The 27,306-nt window shown below is 37.4% G+C and overlaps 1 protein-coding gene across 2 annotated transcripts; it reads right to left on the bottom strand.

Annotated features, from left to right (window-relative positions):
* LOC143857147 (uncharacterized protein At4g37920-like) lies at positions 1-12,544 on the bottom strand. Of its 2 annotated transcripts, XM_077367467.1 has the most exons (7): positions 12,283-12,544; positions 10,104-10,381; positions 9,436-9,601; positions 8,894-9,138; positions 3,803-3,990; positions 400-599; positions 1-305 (listed from the first exon to the last, which is right to left on the bottom strand). In XM_077367467.1, the coding sequence occupies exons 1-6, from the start codon at positions 12,488-12,490 to the stop codon at positions 401-403; spliced, it is 1,284 nt and encodes a 427-aa protein (XP_077223582.1). In that variant the 5' UTR covers positions 12,491-12,544; the 3' UTR covers positions 1-305; position 400. The 2 variants fall into 2 exon arrangements, with proteins under 2 accessions (XP_077223582.1, XP_077223581.1); XM_077367466.1 differs by having other exon boundaries at positions 1-599.
* Between the last annotated feature and the right edge of the window lie 14,762 nt (positions 12,545-27,306).

The raw sequence follows: 27,306 nt of genomic DNA, 5'->3' as shown, positions 1-27,306 counted from the left end.
TAGAGAACAGATAGTGATTTAGATATGTATAAAATTGACTGTCTCTAATTATATATCAGCATTAAACACAGACCGTTAAGTTCCTTGAATTTTACATGTTTGCTAGAAAACATATTCTCAATAACTCACTAACAGATCTTGGTTGTTGTCCTACATTCTAGTTTCAATTTTTTATAATTCGTTGCATCATCTAGCTCATCCTAGACCTAGATCACATTGAAGTTTTCTCATCCTGACAAGATAATCAAAATTTACTAGCAATCCAATTAAGCTGATTGGTAATCAAAGTTTAGGTCTCCTTTGGCCTGCAACACTCAAAACCAAAGACTGTAATAACGACTGTAAAATGTGGATTTGCTTGCTATCATTAATTTAGACAATTAGAGAAAAGAAAAGCACCTCACTCTTTTGAGTCGGGTTCTTTTGCTTCTGTGTGCCGTGTCATGTATTCCTCCTCAATTGTTTCCTTGAGGATGAAAAGCCTTTGGATAACCATTGGTTCAGTCATTTGCTTGGCTTCCCTCAAGTCCGTTGCATCTTTGTTCAGATGGTACGCATCGAGCATGATCTTAATCCATTTATGCAGTTCCTTAGGTGTACTGTCCCAAAACAGAAAAATACGATGTAAAGTCCAATTATAAGTGATATAGAAAACTACTGATATTGGCACTACCATGTTCTGATAGTTGCACTAACTCACCTTGTCTCTTAGTATTTAACCAGATGCCAAAGGTTGTCACAACTTCCCAAAAAAGCTCTTAGAATCAAATTAAGGAAGGACAAGGTGAGTTAGTGCAATTATCACAACATGATAGTGCCAATATCAGTAGCTTATAGAAAAGATGAAAATCCCTTGAATTAAATGAAACAAACAAAAAATAAGCACAACAGATGTTATGCCGCATGTATAATTCTCAAAACACGAGTAGCATTCCTCTGGACGGGAATGTTAAGGGCAATATCATCTTCTTCTATGTATGGGCATTTTGAAAAATTGGAAACCAGAGGCCTAACATCTAAGTCACAAATATCGTTCTCGGGAATTTATTGGCAAGGGAAAATCTCGGGATATATTAATTTTTTTATTTTTGGGGTTTATATGAGAAATAAAATGCATCAAAGACGAGAATCAAAGATTGTTAGTAAAAGAAAACGAGGTTAAAGAGAGGTGGAGAAGTTACTTCGATAAGGTGTTTAATGGAGAACCTATAGCGAATTTGGGAGAACTTGATAACGATTTTGATGACACAAATCGGAGGTTTGTTCGTAGAATCCGAACATCAGAGGTAAGAGTAGCTGTGAAAATATGAAATTAGGTAAGGCTAGGCGGCCTGACGATATTCCTGTTTAGACTTGGAGATGCTTGGGTGATGTGGGTTAGGTTTGGTTAACTAGATTATTTAACAATATTTTGAAGACTAAGAAGATGCTTGATGAGTGGAGGAAGAGTACATTAGTACCTATTTATAAGAATAAAGGGGACATTCAGAGTTGCACCAATTACCGGGTAATTAAGCTAATGAATCACACCATGAAGCTTTGGGAGAGGGTAATTGAGCATAGGCTAAGGAAATAAGGTGTGAGAGAATCAGTTTGGCTTCATGCCCTGAAGATCAACTATGGAAGCTATCTTCTTGATTAGGCGGTTAATGGAGAGATTTAGAGAAAATAAAAAGGACCTTCATATGGTTTTCATTGATTAGGAGAAAGCGAATGATGGGGTTCCCAAGAGTGTTATGTGGTGGGTCCTTGAACGAAAAAAAATGCCTACTAAATATGTTGATGTGATTAAGGATATGTACGATGGAGCAGTAACTAGTGTCAAAACCACGGATGGCACATCTAGTGAGTTTCCAATTACAATAGGACTGCACCAAGGATCAGCTCTAAGCCCTTATCTTTTTACGCTAGTTATGGATGAGCATACGGAGGGCATCCAGGATGAGGTGCCGTGGTGTATGTTATTTGCAGATGACATAGTGATGCAGATAATAGAGTAAATGATAACTTAGAGTTATGGAGAACTACTTTGGAATCCAAAGGTTTTAGACTAGTAGGACTAAGATAGAATATATGGAATGCAACTTTAGTAATGTAAGGAGGCAGGACGAGGATGTAGTAAATATGACTGGACCAGAGGTACGCAAGAGGGATATCTTTCGCTATCTTGGTTTTATTCTACATAAGGAATGAGAGATTGAAGAGCATGCAAACCATAGAATAAGAGCAGGTTGGTTGAAGTGGAAGCTTGCCTCAGGAGTTCTGTGCGACCGTAAAATCACTACCAAGTTGAAGGTAAAGTTTTATAAGACAGCTGTGAGGGCAGCCATGCTGTCCGGCTCAGAATGTTGGGCCACCAAGAAGCAGCATGTGCATAAGATGAGTGTAGCGGAGATGCGAATGCTTAGATAGATGTGTGGCCACACAAGGTTAGATATAATTAAAAACGAAGACATTCATAAAAAGGTGGGGGTGGCACCAATTGAGGAGAAGATGAGAGAGCACCGCTTAAGATGGTGTGGGCATATCCAACGCAAACCTTGGATGCTCTGGTGAGAAGAGGCGGCTCGTGCCAATTGATGGAGTAAAAAAAGGTAGGGGCAGACCGAAAACAACTTGGGTAGAAACGGTGAGGAAAGGCTTGATAACTAGGAACATAACAAAGAACATGACCTAGGATAGGATAGAATGGAAGAAAATGATCCACGTAGAAGAACCCAACTAGAACCGGGATTAGAGCGTGGTATATTCCTTTCACCTTCTTCATGAAAGTTTTCTAAAGGATTCATTTAGCCGACCCCAACTAGTTTGGGACAAAGGCTTTGTTGAGTTGAGTTGAGTTGAGGGGTTTATATGAGAAAAAATAATAAATATATTTATTTAAAATATATAATTAAAGAAAAATATCAATTAAAAAATATTGTATTTAAGAATAAAAGCAGGTTGGTTGAAGTGGAAGCATAATTCACGAGTTCTGTGCGACCGTAAAATCACTACCAAGTTGAAGGGAAAGTTTTATAAGACAGCTGTGAGGCCAGCCATGCTATACGGCTCAGAATGTTTGGCTACCAAGAAGCAACATGTGCACAAGATGAGTGTAGCGGAGATGCGAATGCTTAGATGGATGTGCGGCCACACAAGGTTAGATCGAATTAAAAATGATGACATATGTAAAAAAGGTAGGAGTGGCACCAATTGAGGAGAAGATGAGAGAGCACCGCTAAAGATGGTTTGGGCAAATCCAACGCAGACCTTTGGATGCTCCGATGAGAAGAGGTGACTCGTGCCAAGTAGATGGACTAAAAAGAGGTAGGGGCAGACCGAAAACAACTTGGGTAGAAACAGTGAGGAAAGACTTGATGGCTAGGAACATACCGAGAACATGACATTGGATAGGAGAGAATGGAAGAAAATGATCTATGTAGACGAACCCAACTAGTGTCAAGATTAAACTTAGATAATTTGAGCTGGGTAGATTCTTTCACTTTCTTCACGAAAATTTTCTAAAGAATTCATTAGCTGACCCCAACTAGTTTGGGATAAAGGCTTAGTTGAGTTGAGTTGAGTTGAGTTGAGTTGAGTTGAGTATCACTTAAAAAATATTGTAAAAAGATAGCGATATTATCGTGATATTTCACGGTAAATGATAAAAATCACAATATAATTTTATGTTTTAAAATCTTGGGATTCTATCGTTTTATCAAAATGTCGCTATATAATCGCTATATTTTGAAAATATCGAAGATATTTGTGCCAGCCTAACATTAAGCTAATGATGCTCTTCCAGAACAAGTTGTCTTACGTGTACAGAATATCAACGTCCTTGGCTTCATGTTCATCTCCTGGAGAGAAAGCCGTAGCCAATGCTGAAAACCGCTCTTCAGGATCTGTTATGTTCAGGAGATACTTGAGCAGCTTTATCTCTTTAGGCGCAATGCTCCTAAGGCTTTTCTTTGTAGCTTTATATATTTGATACATTATGTCTTTCACCTGCAAAAGTTTGCGCGTTAACATTTAACAAATAGCAGTCACATGCCTCATAGATAAGTAACAAGTAAAGAAGCCTATACATTTGACTAATGGAGAATTTTAGTAATTTGATAGAAAACGGAGAAACCATCAGACGGAGAGATGGATGATCTGAAATCTTCCTTTGTAAGTGCATACCAGCAAATTCGTAAACTTGTAGCCCCCTACGAAGGCAACATATACACAGCAATGCATATAACAAACTAGCTGAACAGGTCTATGAGATGGTGGAGTACTATTGCAACATCAGAAATCCTTGTTTGGCTAGTAACACAGAGATGTAGCCTACATGATACTTTGGCCAAACCTTAGAATTTTTAATTTCATGAGAAGTCATGCTTTTGACAGCAGCAGGTTGTGTTTGAGGCGTTGACCTTGGAACCGATGGAATGCAAGGATTGCACAGTATGTTAAACAGTGATTGATCACAGCATAGTTGCCGGATACACGAGGGTGGGAAATACTTTTCCCCGGAAACATTTTCGAAAAACATTTCCGAAACATGACAACTTTTAAGGAATCATTTCCGAAATGTTATACATGTGGGAAACAATTGAGAAACTTATGTGAAGCATGTGTAAAACACATGAGAAATGTATAGAAAACACGAGGAAAACGTATGTTAAACACATAGGAAATGCATGTAAAACGTGTGAGAAACCTTTTCAAGAAATCACACACAAAATAATTTTGGAAAGCATGATAAAAAGGAAAAAAATATTATAAATAGTCCTTAAAAATAGAAATAAGTAAAAAAAATTGTTAAAATAAAATATGTAAAGAGCACACGTAAATCATATATGTATGCCTCTAATTTAAATAAAAATTATGAAAAACTTACAAATGCATGTATTTATGCGCAAAAGCTCGTAAAATTTTGAAACTAACAAATTCTAAATTTACGATCACACAAAAACTTGTGAAAATACAAATTTAAATAAAAAATTATGATGATATGATAAAAATAACTAAAATAAAAATAAAAACATATCAGGTGCATTTCTCACATATTTCTCTCTTGTTTCCCTTGTGTTTCTATGTGATTCCCTTGTCGTTTCCCTATCGTTTCTGTAACATTTCCAATGTGTTTCCTAAGCCGATTCTCAATGTTTCTCATACAAGTTTCTATTGCTTTCCCAATTTCGTTTCCCCTCTATTTTTCTCCATGTTTCCCACTTCTTATTCACGTTTTGCTTCTTGCATCGTTTCAAACCTGGTAATTATGGGTCACATTAAGGAATTGGGGTTAGAGATATTTAAGTAAATTTTGTGAACAATTTGAGATCTGGATTTGAGAATCAAAATGGACTATGTACATGATTGAGTGCAAATCAGTTAAATTGGTAATTGAGATATAAAATCATGGAGAAGGGGCATCTACCATAATCACATTACTGCTTGAATGAGGATATGAACATTGTGAAAATGAACGGTGTTTTTTTCTACTATTGGGAGAGCAGTCTGTTTTGGTTGTAGACTAGGGGTTGAGTAAACTTTGCAGTCTCAGTCTCTTGTAACTCCTTTTACCTCTGTACAATAGGGTTATCTGCTAATGGAGACACGGAACTAGAGGGGTTTTTTACGCAGGGAAGCTTTCTAAATGTCGAGTATCAAATGAAGGATTGAATGGGAGAAAAGGGAAAAAGGTTTATGATTTTAAAGGAAGAAAGGGCTGTTGAAAGGGTAGAAAAGGCAGTTAAAACTTAAAACTAATAGAGATCTTTGATGTAGGGAAGGTGGTTGTGTAGGGAATGATAAGAGGAGTTAATGGAGGTTAATTAGGTACAAATATGAATTCTTGGTTTTTTTTAAAGGAGGTGGAAGAATGGTAGTTGTTTGGGATGTTAAAGATGAAAAGATGAAAGGGGATCATGGAGTTTCAAGATCCAAGGAGATTTTGGTTTGGCCTAAACAAGAAAGGGTTTCTGGGATGTTTAAAGAAAGAAGGTGGTTCAATCAGGTTGTAGAAAGATTTTAAAAGGTATAAGCGTGGGTAGAACGCACGAAAGAAAAGGAAGGAGGTTGAAAAGGGCAGTTGAAACTAATTGAGATCTTTGCTGAAGGGAAGGCGGTTGTGTCGGGAATGATAAGGGGAGTTAATGGAGGTTAATTAGGTATAAAGATGGGTTCTCGGTTGGTTTTAAGGGAGGTGGGAGGACAGTAGTTCTTTGGGATGTAAAAGATGAAAAGATGGAAGGAATCCTTGGAGTTTCAAGAACCAAGAACCGGATGGATTACTGTGTGCTCGTTGTTGAGTCATTGGTGCTACGGTCGGAGAGCTTATGATAGGTCGACGAGGTGTGGTCGAAATTGATGATGTAGTGCCCGACTGGGTCGTGATGGGGCAGGAGTTGTCATGTGAGATCCCATGTTGCTACTCCCATAGGGAATAGGTCGTGGACCACCTCTCTGTTGTTTATCTTCAACTCATATGGCCTTTGCTTGAAGATCCTAAACACCAAAGAAGGCTTGGATCTGAAGACTTCTTGAATAGACGGTTTATGCTTGGTAAGGTAATGTGAAACGAGTTGCTCGAGAGATTCTTGCATTCGTTCCCAGCAACCAACTTGTGAAACTCCTCATTTTTAATGGTATAAATGCAGCAGTTTTTTCTTTCATCTGTCAAGACCATCAACACTTTCAGGCCTCTCTCGACTCAAGATCAACTTGATCTTGAAGTGAATGCCTTTCTATTGGCTTTTCTGTCCTACTCCCCTTCAAAAGCGAGGTGGTACAATTAGGGGCTACATCAAATCTAGCATGAAACAGAGAAGAAATCAAAAGGAAAGATACATGCTGGTCAATGTATCGTCATTTTAAAGAGAACAATCTCTAAAATCTTCAATTTCATAATAAGTATCAATAGAATAGTCAAAATCCCTCAAAAATTAATAACTGTATAGATATTTATTTTCTTAACTTATCATTCAAAAAAAAATTATTTTCTTAACCACCTTAAACCAACATTTTAGTCTCCACACACGATTAGTTTCCAAACCTAGAGCAATATTTATATCTCTAAGTTTTTCTGCATCAATTTGAAGGACTCCATTTCTAACTAAATCTACTCTTGCCCAACGCGAGAAATGTTGCCCTCAAGTTCTTTTAGATGCACATGTTGAACAATCCCGCATGAGCATATTCAACTTTTGGTGGAATATATTGCGAAAACCCCTTCCAATGGATTAAATATTTTGAAGAGGAAATCTTGCTGGTTTTCACAACTTTCACAATTCTTTGTTCATAAACTTTCCTATTTACTGACATCACCTCCTTGCATAAAGTTTGAAGGACAACAGACAAATAAGAATACAAATTATCAAATTCTTCAATAACTCCATGACATCCAATGAACACAAACTTGTAAGATATCTTTAATGAGTCAACATCTTCATCAATTTATTCATCATCAATGGGCTTTTTGGAATTTTCTAAGAAGTTCTTTTCATTAGAGTGTTCATCAAAATTTGGACCTTAATCAATTTCTGGGTTCTTGCGCAGGAAAATCATCACGGTTTTAAAGTGCTCGTCAAAATTTGACCACCCATCAATTTCTGGTTCTTGTGCAGGATAATCATCATAGATTGAGTCATACTCTACAATTCCTCATCATCATAATCCCTGGCCCTTGCCATGATGTATGAATTGAAACTCGTTTCTACTGCAATCCTCGACCTAGAATGCCTAAGCATAAAGCTTTTTATCAGCTCATCATGAGAAGCATGGTGTAGAAGTGATTCTTTGGTCTATAAATTTCACATCATAGTAAAAAAATTCCCAAATTCCTCATCTGATAATAAGTTCCTCTAATTGAACCTACCTTGTAACCCCAATCCTTCATTATTATGTAATCCTAGCGCCCAATAATTGTTCCATAACCCTTTCCTAAATAACTAAGGAAATAAAATTGGAAAATAAAATAACTAAAATCCTAGTATTTTTCAAATTTCCACCACTAATTCCGTCGTTGAACTTTAAGCTACCTCAGAACTAGTTCAAAAAAGTAAAGATAGCATCCCGTATGGTTATGGGGCCCATACACTTTGAACTAAGCATCATTCATTGTACTTTTGGGGTGGAAGTCCCTCCAGATGATCGAATAGAGTCTAAGCTCCTTTTTAATCTTTGCATCCCCTGTGCATGGAGAATTTTAGTTTTATTTTCTCGTGTCTATAAATTATTAATGAACAAAAAATATAAAGGAAAAATGATCTATTTGTGTGGAAAAGCATTTTGGTGTCCACAATTCATAAATATTCTCAATCCAGCTTATGTTCAATCAAGATAGAGCCTGCGTCGACTGAGTGTCGAGATTATCTCCCTTCAAGAAAGATACGCATTGCTAGATTTTTATTTTTCTCAGTTCAATAATCCTGATATCGTGGTTATGAATAGATTTACATTTCATCCTAATGCTAATTCAGCTACTGCATTATTGTAGGATCCACATACGAGGTAAGTACACTACAAAAACCAGTTATCCAGAGAAGAGTGGCAAACTAAAGCAAGCCTAAAATCCATAATTTTCTGGGTGTGAACATACATGTGATCATGGTTTTAAATTTCGGCCAAAATCCGAAATTTTGGACCGAAATGCCGGATTTCAGCCGGGAGCGAAATTTAAAACTGAAACTGAAATGATAAGATTTACACCGAAATTTCCACCAAAACTGAAATTGCCAACGAAATTTTGTTTTCGGCAGAGGCCGAAACTGAAACCAGAACCGAAACCGAAACCGAAATTTCAAACCTTGCATGTGATTAACTATATAACCCAGAAACATCCTTATAATGTTGGACAGGGAGATGATGATTCTCATAAACAAAGACAAATTCAGAAGAGATGTAGGATAATTATTCATACCTCACTTCTCATTGTTGTGGACTCTTTTGCCGATGCCCAAGCTTTGTTTATCAATAGAATCAATGATGAATCTAGCTCCTTTGCTTTAGCCAGGCTTCTTATCTTCTCACATGCGGCATCTAGTGATGGAGAGTTCAAGATATCATCAAACTTTGATTGAGCAGTATCTAGCATCTCAACATTTTCCACTGTGTTATCATATGCACTCACTGCCGACAGACATTTAGCTCCAAGCCTAGCCATTGCTGCTCACACATGGAATGGTCCTATGAGCCATATCTGGAAAGAAAAGCTACACAATAATTGTACATATGCTCAAAAGTTTGAACAGAAATTTGAAAAACATAGGTTCCATAAGCATTAATAGCAGAGGAATCAGAGATTTTTTATTCACTTGGTCGAGTCAAAAGAGTTTTTGATGGATATAGTAGGTTAACAATGAAGTTGACGAGGGATAGTCAATGGTTAACTTGGAGAGTTTTTAAACAGCGTTATAGCCAGTTTAAATGCTCTTAAACTGCATATACTAATCATTTGATTACCGTCACGATCCTCCAGGCTATCATAAGTATCTGAAAGTACTGTAAGGTGACGAAAAAAGTCCTCAGTGAAGTCCTTTCGCCGCCTCGCTACAACTGCATTAATGTCTGTTGGACTCTCTTGAATCTCTTTCAGAAGTTCAGAGTGCCTCTCCATTTCATCATCAATCTGCAATTTCACTCTCAGCTGAAAGAACTGAATATAGAAATTCCAAAACAAATACAAGATATCTAATGGCGCATACTTTTAATTTTCAGCCGAAATCCAAAATTTTGGCCGAAATATTTCGGTTTACATTGGATCGGGTTTTTTAGAGGATTTCGGCGAAATTCCGTGAAAATTTAACCTAAATCTGAAATTTCGCTGAAATTTACAAGATTTCCAGCGAAATTTTAAGAATTCCACCGAAAAGACCGAAATTTCCACGAATTTTTTTTACTAAATTTTACATGATTTAGGCCGAAACTGAAAATTTTCGGGACCGAAACCGACATTTAAAACCTTGAATGGGAGAACCAATGAGAAGTATCTAACCATTAATTGCCAAAGATCCAGATATAAGACATGATCTCCTACTAAGGAAGTGCAAAATTTGGCAATGACATAAGAATGCCTTTAGATTATATAGATGTTGAAAACAAAAAAGTTGACAACTAAGGAACAAGCTTACCTTCTTAACCTTTCTCCTTAGTCTGATCAGTTTTTGTTTCATAACCTGATTGTTCTCAGTATCAGCGCGTTCTTGACAACGACTGTAGAAGTTCTCTTTGTATTTATTCCATTCATCCCTAAACACCAAGAGCTTCCTCCAGTCCTTTGTTTGAGGTTTCTCATTCATGAAGACCTCAATCATCTTATCACAGAATTGGGTCATGGTGTATCCTTCTGCAACTTCAAGCTCAGCTTGTTCTTCAACTTGGGCAGTGTTGATATTACTTGTTGAAAGATCTATTTTTTATTTTATTTTTTCGGATTCCCATCGATCGCATGAGAAACAATCAGGGGAAAAAATCAGGCATAAAACATACAAGAAAAAGAATAAAGAAAGGGAAATGTTATCAGCACAACTGTCTTAATGATTGCACAAACACAGCTTGTCTTTTCTTCTGTAATTGACCACTAAGAGCTTTTTGTGAACTGTAATAACCTTTGACAGCTCTTTAAATAATAAAAGAGAAGATGACTTAGTGCAATTATCAAAATATAGTTGTGCTGATATCATTCCCTAAAGAAAACTAAAGAGGATTAAAACCTTAGACATTTCACATAACTCAAACCCTCCCTGCCTTCAATTACTAGTTTAGTTACACTTTTTCATTTCAAAAAAAAAAAAAAGTTAACACAGATACCCGTGAACTAAAAAGAGGAAAAATGGTGAAACCAAAAAGATAAAAAAACACAAATTTTTCTTTCTGATAGTAAAAATTTTGACATGAAAATTGCTGAAAACAACAGTGAGAAAACAAAAAACACAAAGTCTACATAAAATCAAACACTCACTTTTTTATTTTAGGCATAAAACATAGAAGAAAAAGAAGAAAGAAAGGGAAATGTTATCAGCACAACTGTCTTAATAATTGCACAAACACTTTTCTTCTGAATTGGCTCCTGAGAGCTTTTTGGGAACTGTAACAACCTTTGACAGCTCTTTAAATAATAAAAGACAAGATGACTTACTGCAATTATCAAAATACAGTTGTGAAATTTGACATGAAAATTGCTGAAAACAGCAGTGAGAAAACAAAAACACAACGGCTGCCTAAAATCATAATTATTGGAAAACAAGATCTGAAAATAATCAACAAGCAATCCAGCAAAGTAAAAAGAAGAAAGTTAAGCAAAAGAAAACCAAAATCTAACTTCTCTGTGGTACCAATGAACCAGAAATAAGGCCCTACTTGGATTGCAGGAATTTTGTGGAAAAGTTTGGAAAGGAGAAATATTTCCTAAGGTTCCTACTTTTTTTTTTTATAACTCCGACTGTGTTTTTCACAGCCTGTCCCAAGCCAGGATAAAGGAATTGGGTTGGCGTCAGGTTGGCAGCCGGCCGGAAAACTTTGCCACTTTTCTATGAAATGAATCCTATAGTTGAGTTCCTACTTTTTTATACAAGAAAAAATATGTCTTGAACCAGTCCTATTCAAATTTTTATCTAGAGGTACCTTCAATTCATGATAATATCCCTCTAAAGTAATCATAATCATATCATTTCCCTCTAAATATTGGAAAGGAAAAAAAAATCTATGAATTTTTTTGTCAGAAATATTTTTCTTGCAATCCAAACAGGAGAAAAACACAGGTTTCTCAAACACACACAAACCAAACAGGGAGAGAAGCTAAAAAACCAAGGGTTTCTCAAATACCCACAAACCAAATAGGTGGAGAAGCTTAAAAACAACTATTCAACAATAGAATGATTAAATGGCTGCTTTAAAAAACACAAATTTTTCTCTTTACTACTTACAAATTTTGACATGAAAATTGCTGAAAACAACAGTGAGAAAACAAAAAAAATTACAAAGGCTGCCTAAAATCAAACACTCACTTTTTTAATGCATAATTCTTAGGAAATAAAAAAAACTGAAAATAAACAACAAGCAATCCAGCAAAGTACAGAAAAGAAAGTTAAGCAAATGAAAGCAAAACCCAAATTCTCTGTGGTACCAATGAACCAGAAATAAGAGAAAATCTGCAACCAATCATCTATAATCCAAAATGGGCAAAACAGAAAACAGTAACAACTGTGCAAAATTAAAAAAACAACAAGTTTCTCAAATACCCACTAACCAAACAGGGAGATAAGCTTAAAAAAACTATTCAACAATAGAGGGATTAAAATGGCTACTTACTTGGCTGAGAGAAGTGAGATTGTTTGATTTTGACGGTGAAGAGTGTTGTGGCTTGTTTTATGCTGTTCTTCTTTTCTCTGCTTTTGTGTTGGGGAATAAGAGGAAAACAAGCAGACGAGATGAAACGCAATGTTAGATTATTAGGGTTTATTTTGAAGTAGGAAGATTTGGTTGAGATGGGTACTTCGAAATTCAAAGCGTTGCTCATGGCTGCTTGGTCAGAAGGCGAGCTCTAAAGAGAATAGAGAGTTATGGAAATGATTTGGGACAGAACTCTGGATTTTGTTCTATCATAAAACTAGGACTGATATTGGCACTACAATGTTGTAACAATTACACAAATTCATCTTGTCTTTTCTCTTTTAATTGGTTTGTGAGAGCTTTTTGGTAACTGTAACAACTAGGGGTGCAAGTTTGGCCCTGTCAGCCCTGACCCGCCTTGAGCCCGAACAGGGTCAGGGCTGGATTTTCTAACCCTAAGGGCGGGTCAGGATTCATTTTTTTTTTACCCCGACTCAGGTCGAGCGGGTTTTGGGTTAATGCCTCGGGTACCCTGACCCGGCCCGACCCTGAGTTTTCTATTATAGAATTGAACCATCTGTGCATGTTTCTTTTGCTAATGTTTTCTATTATCTTGGATTGATGTTTCTTTAGATTATTATTATTAATTGTCTCTGTTGCCCGCATGTTGTTGAATTCATATTGTCTTATTTTGTTCCCTTTCTCTGTTTATTGATCATTTTGTTCCATATGATAAGTGGTTGCTTTACTTTTGGCACTCTTAACAGGTATTTGCACTAGGGTCAATTAGGGCTGATCCGGCCCGGCCCTGCCCAATCAGGGTGGGCCAGGGCCAGCACAATACCTTGTAGGGCGGGTAATGGGTTGAGGTTTTCCGGCCCTGACTCAGGGTCAGGGCCGAGATAATGGGATCCAGGGTTGGGCTAGGGTTTTGAAAAACCCGACCCTGTTGCAGCCCTAGTAACAACCTTTGACAGCACTTTAAATAAGAAAAGACAAGATGAGTCAGTGCACTCATAAAAACATGGTGTGCTGATATCATTTACCTAAAACTATTGCCATCTTTGCTGACCAAACAACTTTGGGTTAACTAGACTGAATCAACCCATTAACCCAAATGGCAACCCAATGAAATGATATCAGCACAACCATGTTTTAATAATTGTACAAACTTAGCTTGTTTTTTTTTTTGTACTTGGCTTGTGAGAGGTTTTTGGGTATTGTAATAATCTTTGACAGCCCTTTAAATGAAAAAAGACAAGATGGGTCAGTGTGATTATTAAAACACGATTATGTTGATATCATTTCCCTTACTTTTTTTTGGCCCGACTGCCATGTATGATCTAGCCCTGGCTCCAAATGCCTCATTTTAAGGTTTTCACAGTTACTTGCTTTTCCCAATTGAGCTTCCAATTGTGGCTAGTTTCCATATTTTTTGAGATTTCTCTAGAAACTTCGGATTGTGCATATGAAAATTGATAACTCTATAAATACAAGACATATGACTGGAGTTTCCAAAAGTTCTTTCATAATTCCATGTGCTGGAAATTGGTAGAGACACCCCAAAGTCTTTCTCTTCTTCTTCTCCTTCAATTCCATCAACTAGTTTTGTCTTTTCTAGATCAAAGACAAACACCCAACCAAGCTCCATTGATCTAAATACATATTCCCATATTATAATATGATTTAGATCAGGTTACAAAGTGAACAAAGAGTTGTACACAAGATCATTTACGCAACAAAAGGAATCCATCGATTCAACTTGCAGTTCTGCGTCGATTAGATCTCCGACGAATTTTTGAGGAGTAGATCAAGCGGACGAGTTCTTTTCTACATAAAGGTACTTATATTTATGTTTATTAAATCACAATAAAAATCAATTAGTCAATAGGAATCCTGGGTTAGAGAAATTTTTTTGTTCTACACGGTTTATTCTTCCATAATGTGTAGCGATTTTGCTTGGGATTTTACAACCAATCTAAGAAGTGGTATCAGAGCTAACTAGGGAATATATTAGGAGGCTAACAAACCAAAGATAGATCAGGCGGTGATCCGCTGTGAGTCCGGACGTTTATCCCAGCTATCCGAGGTTCCTAGTCTTTGTGTGTTTTAATAAACATAGGACTATTTGGTCTGTGGGCACACCTTATGGCTTTGGTCGATCTAATAGTAGTCCTCCGTCCGATATTGCCTGAACGTAGTGTTAGAGTTAGTGCACTAAAAGCCAGTGCATTTTGTATATCTTATGTTTTACGTAGGGCAATGATAAATTCACCCCCTTGAAAGAATAATACACCCCCCTTTGAAGAGGAATACACCTCCTTTAACAGAAATACGGGGGGGGGGGTGTATTCTTCTTTCAAGGGGGTGAATTTATCACTGCCCTTTACGTATCAATAAAAGTTAAATTTCATGTCATCAATTGGGTATTTCATATAAGAATTTGTGTGATGTGCTTATTTTCTGACACATATTCATCCCTAGGTAGCAAAGTAGGATTATCATGCTCAATGATTCATAGATCTTAAGGAGCAGGGAGATATGGAATTTTGATTCTTTGCAAACCTTAAATGTTCCTGGTTGGGGTCGAGATTGAACATCTCTTCCTGTATACAACCAACACCAGTCTTGCCTACATGCACGTGTCGTGGTGTGGCTTATCTTAGTCATCTAGGTAGTGGACCCTAAGCAAGAAGAGTAGGTGTGATGATTGGATCATGCACTGAACGGGATCAAATTAGAATAGCCTGTGGACAAGAGATAGTAAGGCTGTTCTTCCAAGATAGTACCCTTTACATGTCCTTTGACCTGAGGAGTCATATTGTTTTGTGGGCCCATTCTAGGGTTTTGGTCTACCTTATACTGGTTCTCATTCTGGATCACATTCGGGCAGTACTGTATCTTAGAACAGACCCATGAGGCTAATAGGGATACCTAACATGGAATTCTCCAGCCCTAAATTGTAGGGGATGACATCTATAGTTTCGGTCAAAGCAGTCGACCTATAAAATAGCATGGCCAGGCGGATTTGATAAATGGTTTATCAAATTATTTTTTAAAGCTAGTGGCATGTTATGAAACAGTTTTGTCATGCATTTGCGGGCCTAAACTACTTGACTGTAAGGTATAGTGTGAGTGGGCCCGGGGGGTAACAGATATCCACCCTCCCCCGTAGGATCGAACTCAGCAGATGTAAATCAATGAAGGGACTAGCACATAAGAAGTGGTTAGGGGTATGATGATATGACGATCATATTCAGGGTTACGTCTCAATGGAGGCCACTGATCCAATGCGATTGTAGTTTGACTACGGAGCGAGATCGCAGTGGGGCCCATCTAGGGGTTCTGCAAGATCGACCGTTCGATCCCTCCGACGATCCCCACTCACAACTCATATGACCCATTACATCCTTCTAGGATAAGGGTCCCACATTTATTAGACTGTACGGACATATTGGATTGGTATACTGGATACAAGGGAAGAGATTTACGTAGTTCTTTTGGTCTATACACCATAGGACATATATGTAATATAATATTGTTAAGAGTTAACAAAATATTATTTGGGGAATTTAAAATTATTCAATTGGAGCTTTTATCCCTTTGGATGGGAGGTGTTTTAGTGATGCAATAATTAAAAGTTATTTATTTAAAATTTGCACGAAACATTTATTTCATCTTTGGAATTATAAATAATAAACTATTTAAGAATATCTAAGGAAATTGAAAGGTGGTGAGATTGAGTAAAGAACAAATAATTATTAAATGGAATATGTTTTTTATTTAAATTTGATTTAAAGCAAAATTCATCCAACTCATTATCCCACCACTATGTTCAAAGAATGTGGATGGAGATCTCTAGTAGAAAGTTGAAGAGTTTTTGGTGGAATTCAAAGACTATTTAATGTAAAATGATGACCCAAAAAGAGATGGGTTGGTGGGCATCCAATTACATAAAAGCACTTGGGAAATTTGTCCAAGACACTTTTACATACTTTAGACTTTTTCCTTTCAAGAGTTCTTTGAACTTCCTCTCTTTCTCTCTAGTTCGACCTCTCTAGTTTGAGTTGCACAAAAAGACACCAAAGCTCCATATTTAATGAGTGAGAAATCCCTTTACTTATGATCTATATCATGAGGTATTGAAGAACAAAAGTGGTTCTTATTCCCTTTGTGTAATTGACAGGAATCCATCAGTTCACACCGTTAAGAACGATCATGGCCGTACAAGGAGTAGATCAAGGCCATTCGATCTTGTTTCCAACAGTAAGTATGGTATAGCATCTTCCCTTTGTATTTATTTAGTCACCATAAGATCATCTAGACCCTAGGATCTTGGGATTAGGGCAAGATTGATCATAAACTTTTTGTTCTATGCGATTTCAATGTTCCGCTGTGCATAACGATCTTACCTTGGGGTGAAAACCCTTCCAACAAGTGGTACTGAATCATCGAGTAAACCCATTGGAACAATAGTGATGCCCAACAAGGACTTATCCACCTCTCTCATAAGGAAAATCATTTACAATTTCGATCTCAGTTAAGCCCTTTAAATATGACTGGTCAGTTGGTTTAATAAATAGTTTAACAAAGTTTTTCTGAAAAGCAATGATTGTTATCAAAAGGTATCTCGAATTGCATTTGTGGGCTCAAGCTATAGATGAAGGTATACCATTAAGTGGGTCCAGGGGGTAATTGATGTCCACCCCCGCAGGAGTCAACTCGGTAAATGAAGGATTGAAGGAAGGGCGTACACAATGGATGTGATTAGGGTAATTTGATCTACTCGTGTTTTCCAGTGTAATGTCCTGATGGGGTCCACTTGCCTAATGATATCGTAGTTGATCTATATTGCATGAGAATGTAGTGGGGACCTTTGTCGGTCCTGTAGGATCGACCATTGGATCCCTACTTCGATCCCACTCATTACTCACTAGACCCTTATGGATTGTTGGAGGATCTGAGTTTTAGATTTGATCGTATGAGTGGAATGGAGTGGATCCACTGTATGTGATACAGGGAGGAGACAGGCCATACATAGGGTGTGTACACTTGTAATTGAAGAGGAGATACACCATACTGTGGTGTGTATATGTTTTAATAAACATGTGCTTATTGGTAGCTCAATTCCTATTGAATGAGAGTTATCTGGAATCATATTGGCTGATTTTACCTTATTTCTTATTGGTTGGATTTAAAAGAGAGAGAGAGAGAGAGAGAGAGAGAGAGAGAGAGAGAGAGAGAGTTAACTGGAACTTGATTCTATTTCATGGGAATCCTAATTGGATTTGGAAACTTCTCAGTAAGGAAAAATCATTTTCCCCAAGTAAGCTTATTTTGTATTCGGAAACAAAATAAATAAAAGGAATATTATTTAATCAAGTTTTTAAAAATCAATAGGACTTCCAAAAGGAATCGAATTCCATAAGATAACTCTATAAAAGGGAAAGAGGAGTGGATGGTTTTTTACTTTTGCACAATTTGAAAATTTTAAGCCAAAAATGTTCACCTCCTCTTCCTCTCCAAAATTTGGTTTTTCCACTCTTTACTTTTGGTTCTTTGGAAGAACAACAAGCCAAAGTGATTTTAGTTTTGGAATTGGATCCCAAAGTTCAATTATTCTCTTCCTCCTTCATCGATACGACAAGAGGAGCCACTACTTCGACTTTTGGAGTGCTCAGGTTTTAGAAATGTCGAGCAGTTAGCGAAGAGTAGATCAAGCAGTGGTTATCTTCTCATATAGTATGTGGTAAATTTTTTGTTACTTATGAAATTTCAATTCATCACCATAATGATTCTAGTAACTAGGATCTTGGTTTGGTCTGTGGAAAAGGAAAAAATTTGTTAACTCTTTGATCTAGTAACTAGGATCCATTAGATGTTCCTAAATCTTTGATCTATATAGATTTCTATATGGTATAGTTTATCTACAAATTTGAGGGTTAGCATCATCCAATGGTGATGATTTTTTTGGGGGCACAGTAAAAAATATTGGGGCAAAACAACTGCATGGTTTAAATCTTTGAGCAAGGTGGCCCCACTCTATTTAAAAAATTACTTGCAACTACGCACATACACCATATAACACATAATTATTAGAAAATTCACTGTGGCCCATGTTATTCCAATATCAGAATCATTCAATTGATGTGTTCCAATGTAGGCATCTCCCCAAAAATCATCTCCAAATGATGATCCCAATTCTTCGAATTGTAGAGGCTGATCGGAGGATTTGGACCATCCTATGAATATCATTTTATGACCATGACTTATTTACGTTAGGGCCAATTAGATGACCGCTTTGGATCTTAGAACCACGAGGGCTCAAGTGATTTTTTTTTTAAAATACACTTTTTATGCTGTCCATTTCGGTGTTGGGTCCCACCAAGGGTTTGGGCTCAGAGAGAGAGAGAGAGTACTGGTTGTGAGAATAAGTACTGGTGAGGCTTACCTTGTTTAAAGATTTAAATAATTACAAGCGGGGCTTACCTTGCTCAAAGATTTATATAATCCACTTTTTAGGCCCCCCGAAGGGTTCATGTTTAAATAATTCACTTGTTATGCCCCAACAAATGAATGGTTTGGTTTTTCGAACAAGGTTAGCTTCATTGTATTTTTCAAAATATAGGCTCACCTACGAATGGATGTAATACATGTTGGGCCAACCAATTATATATACATCATAAAATGTGTATTCTTTAGAAAATTCATTGGGGGCACTTTGTTGGAAGATCCAAACCATTCATTTGTTGAGCCTCAACGTGAATAGGTTGTGCCGCAAAAAAAAACATCTCTATTGGATGATCCGAACCCTCGAAACTAATATGACGACACCTTTTATAAAAATCTCTACGGTTCGAAGAGTTGGAGTCATCTTAGGGAGATGGTTTTTGGGGAAGACTTATTTACCTTGGGTAGTAACAGATGAACTGTTTGGATCTTCAAACAAAGTAAGCTCAAGTGTTTTTTTTTTTCAAAAAACTGTAGTTTCTATGGTGTCCACCTTCTTCAAAGATCTAAAAAATTTATTGTTGGGCCCCACTAAAGATTCATGTTTAAAGAGAGAAGAGAGTAGTCGTTGTGAGAATAAGTATGTTTGGACCTTCCATGTCCAAAGATCAAAATAATTCATTTTTTATGGGTAAGCAAGGGTTAGCCGGACCGCTACCAGTATATTTGTCACGCCCCCGAACCGAAGGCACGACAGTCGCCGCGTACCTGCAGAATAAAACCTCACATGCACGCAAGGCTATCTTACAAAACATCAATATAACACCAAAGATACATTCAAAATTTACTTGGGTAGTATTCAGAGCAACTAAAACTTCTAAAACCTTCTATACAACCACCAAAATTCTTATTTACAAACTTCAAAACCCCTTATATTACATTAGTTTATCTATAACAACATATTCACATCCCCAAAATGTCAAAAAGATCACATATATCCTAGTCCAGAAAATCTCGCAAGTACAGGGTGGATCCCTCACCATGATCAGTCTCAGTGTCTGAAAAAAAATTATTAACCACATATCAGCTTGAAAGCCGGTAGGTAACATAACACAACTAAACCATGGTCTATGCGCTTTTGTAAACTAAGAACAAATACAATTATCAAATCATAAACTACAATTTACTGGGTATATATCATAGGATGCAAACTCAAATATTTTGCTATCACAATATCAAAATACCGATCATGCTATCGGAATAGGCAAAATAAGAACATATGCTCATGTAATAGGTATGGTCGTCAACAAACACTGCATTCTCGTAGTCTGATATCTTATACAAGTCGACATGGTCTATTATTTTACCTCCATTGACATAAGAGGGCCAACGAATTTTTATCCCATTGGCGGGCCTACAAATACGTACCATCCATCATGAGCCAAACCACGAGTGGTATTCACAAATATTGACATCGTGCAATTACAGATATACCCAGCAATGCATAGAAAACAATTTACTATTACTGATAGAAACAATTTATCACATCATGCTAAAACAGTGCAAATTTTTATAGTCTTAATATGAAATGCACACACAGAACACGCTAAAGGTGCATCACATCACTTACCTGCCACGGCCTTTCCCTTATCTTTCTGTGACCCGTCGTGTTGGGTGTGATAAATAGCCAAATGGATTTCCTTCTAAAATATGAATACCATTAATAAAACCACAAGCGAAGAGATGAAGAAAATGATTAAGCAAAAATATAACCTGCTGGAGGGAGAGGGGTACAGAAATCTCTATCGTTCCTTTGAAGGAGACGAGGATTTAAGGTATCAAGTCGCCGACTATCCCGAAGGACAAGGAAGAGACTTGCTAGCTTGTACCTCAAAGGTGTGAATAGAGAAATGGATCCCTCTCAAGAAATGTGTTGGCTTCCTTTTCCAACTCATATCTTCAACCAGCCATCATTGGTAGGTATTTATAGGAGAATTTGACTCTTTACATTCAGGATGCATTTACTCTCCAAGCTGGCCATCCTTGGAGGTAGCAATATACAATGAACGTAATGGCCATCAAGAGTCCCCAAAACACCACTTACACGTGCATGAATTTTCAATGTTTAAGTCTCTCTTAACCAACATGTAAAAATAATAAAGTGCATGTAATGGCATCTAAATTAAACATTGATGTGCATAAGTGCAAGTACATGCACATAATTAAGCACATAAATGGTGAGACTTAAATTATTAAAAATATCTAAATACATTTCATTGTACGTAAATTGGGTGAAGGGCATACAATGAACGGTCTAGATTAATTCATGTACATATAAGCTCAATTACTTCCATTTTGATCAATTAGGGGGTCCCATGAGACTGATCAGACATAGATTATTAATACGATCTCGATTGTTGCATAGGGTGTCCCTTGATTGCATAAGATCACATGTCATCACCATGTCAGGAATTAATTGATATCATGGTAGGTCGTGTCCTTTTATTTTATAACACAATGTGCAATGTGTTAGGCCCCATAGACATTGCCTCTGTCCGAGAGTCCAGTTCCATTTTCAATGGAGACTGTGGGTGGTGGCCAACCATTAAGACAAAGGTGCATTAACCCCGTCATCCTAACTCTCGTTCGGTGATTCATTTTGGGATACATACTTGGTGAGATTGTCCCATTATAGAATCATTAAGGGATAAACCCATCCTCCTATACACCAAGTCTTTAGTTTACGGAGTAATATGCCACCTAGGCAAAGGGAAAGTTCGGCCATGCAGAGTTAATATCCAACACGTCACGCTCAACTACACCCCACTCAAAACAAAAACATAAAATTTATAATCTCAGGTTTCACTTAAGTAATCTAAATACACAAATGAATCCCCCTTAATATCCCATCTTAGAAATTCATCCATTGATCATCAATATGCCCAAAGACCCATTAACTTTTAGGTATTTGAGTGAAGAAAATAAACAAATCAAAAAAATATATCAAATAATGCTTACCAGAGGAAAATAGCGGTTTTCCGGCGAAGTGATGTGTGGAGGAAATATGCAGCTAGATTATAGATAAGGAAGGGGTTTTGAAAATATTCGATGCTCGAATCAGGGAGAAAAAGGGATGCGGACATGCTTCTCATAACCCACATAAGAGCAGAACAAACATAACTCGTTCTCTGCTTCTTATCTCTATTGGATGGCAACTTTGTAATTTTGACCAACTTTATGACCTTTTTACTAACATAAGGAATAAAAAATATTAAAAACAACTCAAGACTTATCTTTAACTTTCTACAGCCTTCTCTCGCATGTACCAGTGCATGCGAGAGACAGGTGTAGGGCTGGGTATTACATTCTTCCCCTCTTAAAAAAAATTTCGTCCTCGAAATTTAACCTAAACAAGCTACTTCTACCTGCACCAATCAGAAGACTCATCTTTAACTTTCTACAACCTTCTCTCGCTTGTGCTGGTGTATGCGAGAGACATGTGTAGGGCTGGGTATTACAATATTAAATAAAGAAAGATTATACAATAGCAGGAATAAGAGCACTGCCAATTTTTAGAACAATCTAAGGAAAAGGTCAAAACAACTAGGGGCATGATACCCTTGAATACAAATTCAAAACAAAAAAGCAAAACAAAGTACATGAGCTAGATCTGTGCAAATTGTGGATCTTGGGAGACACCTGATCCTTAGAGCAGGATCCCATACTCATCTGAAGTGATCCAGGAGATCTATCATCTTGTGGCTATATTTCCTTATTATTTGGCTTTTCCTTTACTCTTGAACCATTGGGGGCTAACTCGTTAATTTCACTAGAATGGAAGATAGCCCACTTCTCGGCAAAGATAGGAAAAAGAGGGACGTAAATTTTCCTTTTTCCTTTGAACTTTTTTTCCATGATTCTTCCTCAGTGGAATTGAATTCCAATTGGAATGATGTTTCTTCGATATTCCGATTTCCTTCTTCCATGTGGGATGTCCCTTCTTCCAGGGTATCTAAAGGCGAGAATTTGTTTCCCTGGATTTTTAGGGGTTCCTACTTTGAAACTTCTACATGGGACTCACCATGATGTTTGCTTTGGTGGTAGGTCATCTATTTTCCCAAAGTTTTACCCCCCGGGGGAACTTATTATCTTGGGAGGCTACTGGATTCGCATTTGGCTGAGTAGCCTCGGTCACAGATGTTCAAATCTTATCGGATTTTTCACTTTTCTTAACAGGCCTCCATTCCTTCTTAGGTTGGGGGGGTTTCTGATCTGGAAGGTAATTGCACTCCTCTGTGTTATGGCTGAAATCTTTACAATTATTGCAAATCTTGAGTTTTCAATCATAGGTTATTGGTTGCCCTACACCTGTTGAGCACAATCTTGGGTTTTCAATCATAGGTTATTGGTTGCCCTACAATTATTCCTTCCGAAGATGTTCTAAGTTTGATTGAATTCGGTAGGGGTTGTTGAGCACAGTTTAACCTTGTCGAATCGGCAGTTGGGATGTCCATACAGAGAGGTTTTCCAATAATACTGGCAATCCTACTCATACTATGGGGGGTCCAAAACTTTAGGTAGAGCCCCGGAAGATGAATCTAAATGGGAATTTCTTCTCCAAATAGGTATGTAGAGTCCACCTTTGGAGGATTATGGACCTTCATCCATAGTTGTGACATGTTTCTTCTGGGACACGTGTACAATCGTCGGAGTTTGTAAATTTAAATAAGAAGAATCCATTCTCCAGAATTAACATTTGAAGGCCCCTTTAGGCTCCATCTACGAGTGAGGCTTTCTCTGAGGGCAACAAATATGGTCTTCTTCCCATGTAGTATCCAACAACACAGTTAGCCCTTTTGTCTTCCGCCTCCTGGATTTCTTCGCCCTCTATGAACAATTCAAGATTTGAAACTTCATCTTCCCCTGCAGCAATGTATTCGAGATTAAAAAGGAGGGGACGAGTCTGTTTACTTAGTGGAGAGCATACGCTAGGGGTTTGTGGGTGCACTTTGGACAACATTCTTCTGGCTGTTAAGTCCTGGTTTTGCATATTTTCCTTGAATTCCTAGTGTTTGAAGATTTTCCTTCTGGCTGCTAGGTCCAGGTTTTACTTCTAAGACAACATTTAGAGGTGTTGGGCTTTTCTTCTATTATGAGCTGAAGAGGTCTTTGACTTTCATTTGCTTTTCTTCTTCTTCTTACTTGAAGATTTGTCAGCTCTCCTTGATTCTTCTTCTATCCATTTCAGTAATTCCATTTTTTAGTGCAGAGTTAATTTCTCGTGGAGATGACAACAGTTCATCAAGTTTTCCCGCATTGTCAATTTCCTTCAGCTTCTACATCCAATCACTTTTTCTAGAGGAGTTGACAGATTTGAGCTTGTGACTGATGAGTTGGGCTACAGACAATGGCGGGAAAGAGGATGTCTCCATGGAGTCACTGTCTTCAACATCCATAAGTAGAGTACAAAAAAGCAAAAAGGAACCAGAAAAAAAAAGGATCCAAAACCAATCATCCTCTCCTTACCATTTTCCTTACCTCCTATTAGGGATGAAATCAGGAAAGTTTCCCTTTGAACCACGTGGCCTGTACACGTGACTGATACATTTGCTGGCCTTCACTTCTCCCACTACCTCACCGACATGCACCGCTGCCTAAAATGAGTCAGAGATCTTTTGTATATCACTTATCGTAATGAAATCCCAAGTGAGGCGGCAATCCAAGAGGGTGGTGAATTGGGTTTTAAAAACGTTTGCCCTAGTTAATACAAAACTAAGAAAATAAAGGCAAATTTAGAATTTGAGCACAAAGAAGTAAAAATCAAATGCACTAGATAAAGAAAAAGAGAGAGATAGAAAGTGTGCATCGGCATTTTTAAGTGGTTCGGTCCAACCCTAGGACCTACTCCACTCCTCCAAGACTCTTGATGGCTTCACTAAAACGGATTCCCTTAACAGAAGGAAATCAACCCAATTATAAACTCCGGAGAAAGCTACGTGTCTCCAATACTTGCTCTAGAGATGGCTCCATGTCTCTTCACACTCGCTCAAATACACTTCTTAAATGTTGAAAGAAAGAAAAACAAAATGCCCACAGGGGTTACAATGACTGAAGAAGACATACAAAGTAAAGCCTATGATCCAAACCCTTAATCTAAAATTAGAGAGGCATAAACAAGTTTAAGTCACTCTTAATATGTTCCAAGATAGCTTAGGAGTGTTAGAATTAGGTTTAGAGAAGTTTAGAACCCCCCCCCCCACACACACACATTCTATATCTATATAGTAGAAGAGAAAATAAGAGAATTTTTTGAATTTCTCCCAAAATTCTATGAGAACTACACATCACTTTTTTGACTTTTTTTAACAAAGGCACCCATTCAACCTACATATTTTCAATCCTACCCTCTCCTTTATGCTTTTTAACAAAGGTACACATTAAAGCCACATCATTTCAATCCTACCCCTTCCTTTATGCTTTTTTAATAAAAAAATCTATAAGGTGATCTTAATCATCCGATTTAAGAGGAACAACATATTATGGAAACCTCTATAGATTGGAGGGCTAGGATCAGCCTATGGAAATTTTTTTTGGGGCACAACCTATTTATGTTGTGTTCCATCACATGAACGGTTTATATCAACCTATGATGTGGTCCGTACAGTTCTTTGTCGGCCCGTGCATCACACGGGATTTTTTACTAGTATATATATATATATATATATATATATATATATATATATATATATATATATATATAGAGGAAAAGGATTATACGCTTGACCGTTCGAAAGTTTGGTGCGGTTGAGTTCTAAAATACACTCCCATTGGCTGCTTGGCCGGGCCCACTTACAATACTCCGAAGCAAAAAAAACCCAAAACATAAATGTATTCGAGCCTCTTCTCTCCCTGTCTGTTTTTTGGGTTTTCTAAAAGTCGAAGAAGACGAAGCTCTCTCTCTCTCAAAATGTCATAGCTCCCTCCCTCCGACCTTCTCCGGGCGCCACCTCCGTCGCGACGGGGGCCAACTCCTTCTCCGGCGCACAGGTATGTTTTTTTTAGTTTATTTTGAGAGAGAAAACTGCTATGCTAGGGTTTTTTGTCGTTTTTTTATGGGTAAAAGGGGTTTTCATTCGAGGGTTTTGGTTTTGTATTCAAGGTGTTTTTCATTCAGGGGTTTTTATCTCCTTTTAAATGGATTTAAGGGGGGCTAGGGTTGGGTTATTTTACAATGAAAAATATGCCTGAAGAAAGATGGATTGGCTTATTTCACTATTTTTCCTTTTTTTAATCGATTCTTTAGGGTTTTGATTTCCTAAAATGTGTTTTTTTTTTTTGGGAAAAAATTTATCCAGGGTTTCTATATTTTTTTCTTTGGACTAATCTTACATCACTGCCTCTCCTTTTTTTTCAATTTTTTTTTGGTATAATGCTATTCTAATTTGTTTTGTTTATTTATGGATTAACCCAAAAACCCAAAAGCCGTCGACAAAGCTCTCTCTCGTCGTCTCCGACTGAACCGTCGCCAGCAAATAGCGTGATGGATTTTTGTTAATTTTAGTCGACAAGGAGACGAAGAAACGAGGTTGGACCTTGTAGATGGGGGAAGAAGACAACCCCGAGAGAGATTACTTGGATGATGGTGTGAGTGGGGGGGGTCCCATCATTTCACCCAATAGAGGCATGCGATTTGGGAGCCATCTTCTCATGTGATGACACTTAATCGGACTGCATAGATGGGATGATCTAGACCATTCATTACCCATCACCGCAAACAGTTGAACTGTATAGGTGAGATATGATCTAGGGCATTCATAACAGGTGGACCCTACAACGGATGGTTAGGATCGCTTCCTATGAGCAATCATGTCACCAAGGCATTGTCTGTGATTATGGGCCCACTTCAAAAGGCATTGCTATTCTGTTCTGTGTATTGGTGATCACACAAGGTTTGCATGGACAATGGGATAGAAATCCAACTTCATCAATGTAATTTGTGCATTTCTAAAAATGATGAACACGTAATTTCAATTGATTATTATAATCCTATTCTCATGACTTACAAAAACTACCACAATACGAGGGTGTCCTATTTACAAGAGTTGTCCTCATACATGCATTTGTCATTGGGAGCAAGTTCGTCCATTCAATCAACCTAAAAAACGACCTACTTTGGATAAATAAGGCTCTTATGGTAGTATGGATATAACCAAAAGTATAACATTGATTAGGAAGAAACTTTTGTTCCACTGTACGCTTTATTTTCATCGCATCTTCCGGCCGAGGGGGGTGTGAATTTTATCCATCAGAGGGGGAAATTATCATTTCCCATAATAGATTTAATTTTACTTGCAGTGCTAACAGATGACGAACGATGCCCCTCTCGAGCTTTACTTCGAGTATCACAAGACCGATGGAGCACCTTTTGATGATTTAACTATACATCTACGACTTGTGGGTAGTTTATCTAACGATGACCAACTATTTCCTACTCTGTTCAAGCGGCGAGTCAAATTGTTCTGCCCCTCGTATACATCATCTCACAACAATTCA

This window comes from Tasmannia lanceolata, unplaced genomic scaffold (genome assembly GCF_043159265.1).
Source record: "Tasmannia lanceolata isolate RefF3 unplaced genomic scaffold, GAP_Taslan_0.1 ptg000024l, whole genome shotgun sequence".
NCBI lineage: Eukaryota > Viridiplantae > Streptophyta > Magnoliopsida > Canellales > Winteraceae > Tasmannia > Tasmannia lanceolata.
Note: the sequence above shows the minus strand (reverse complement) of the source record. Positions and strands in the feature narration are given on the sequence as shown.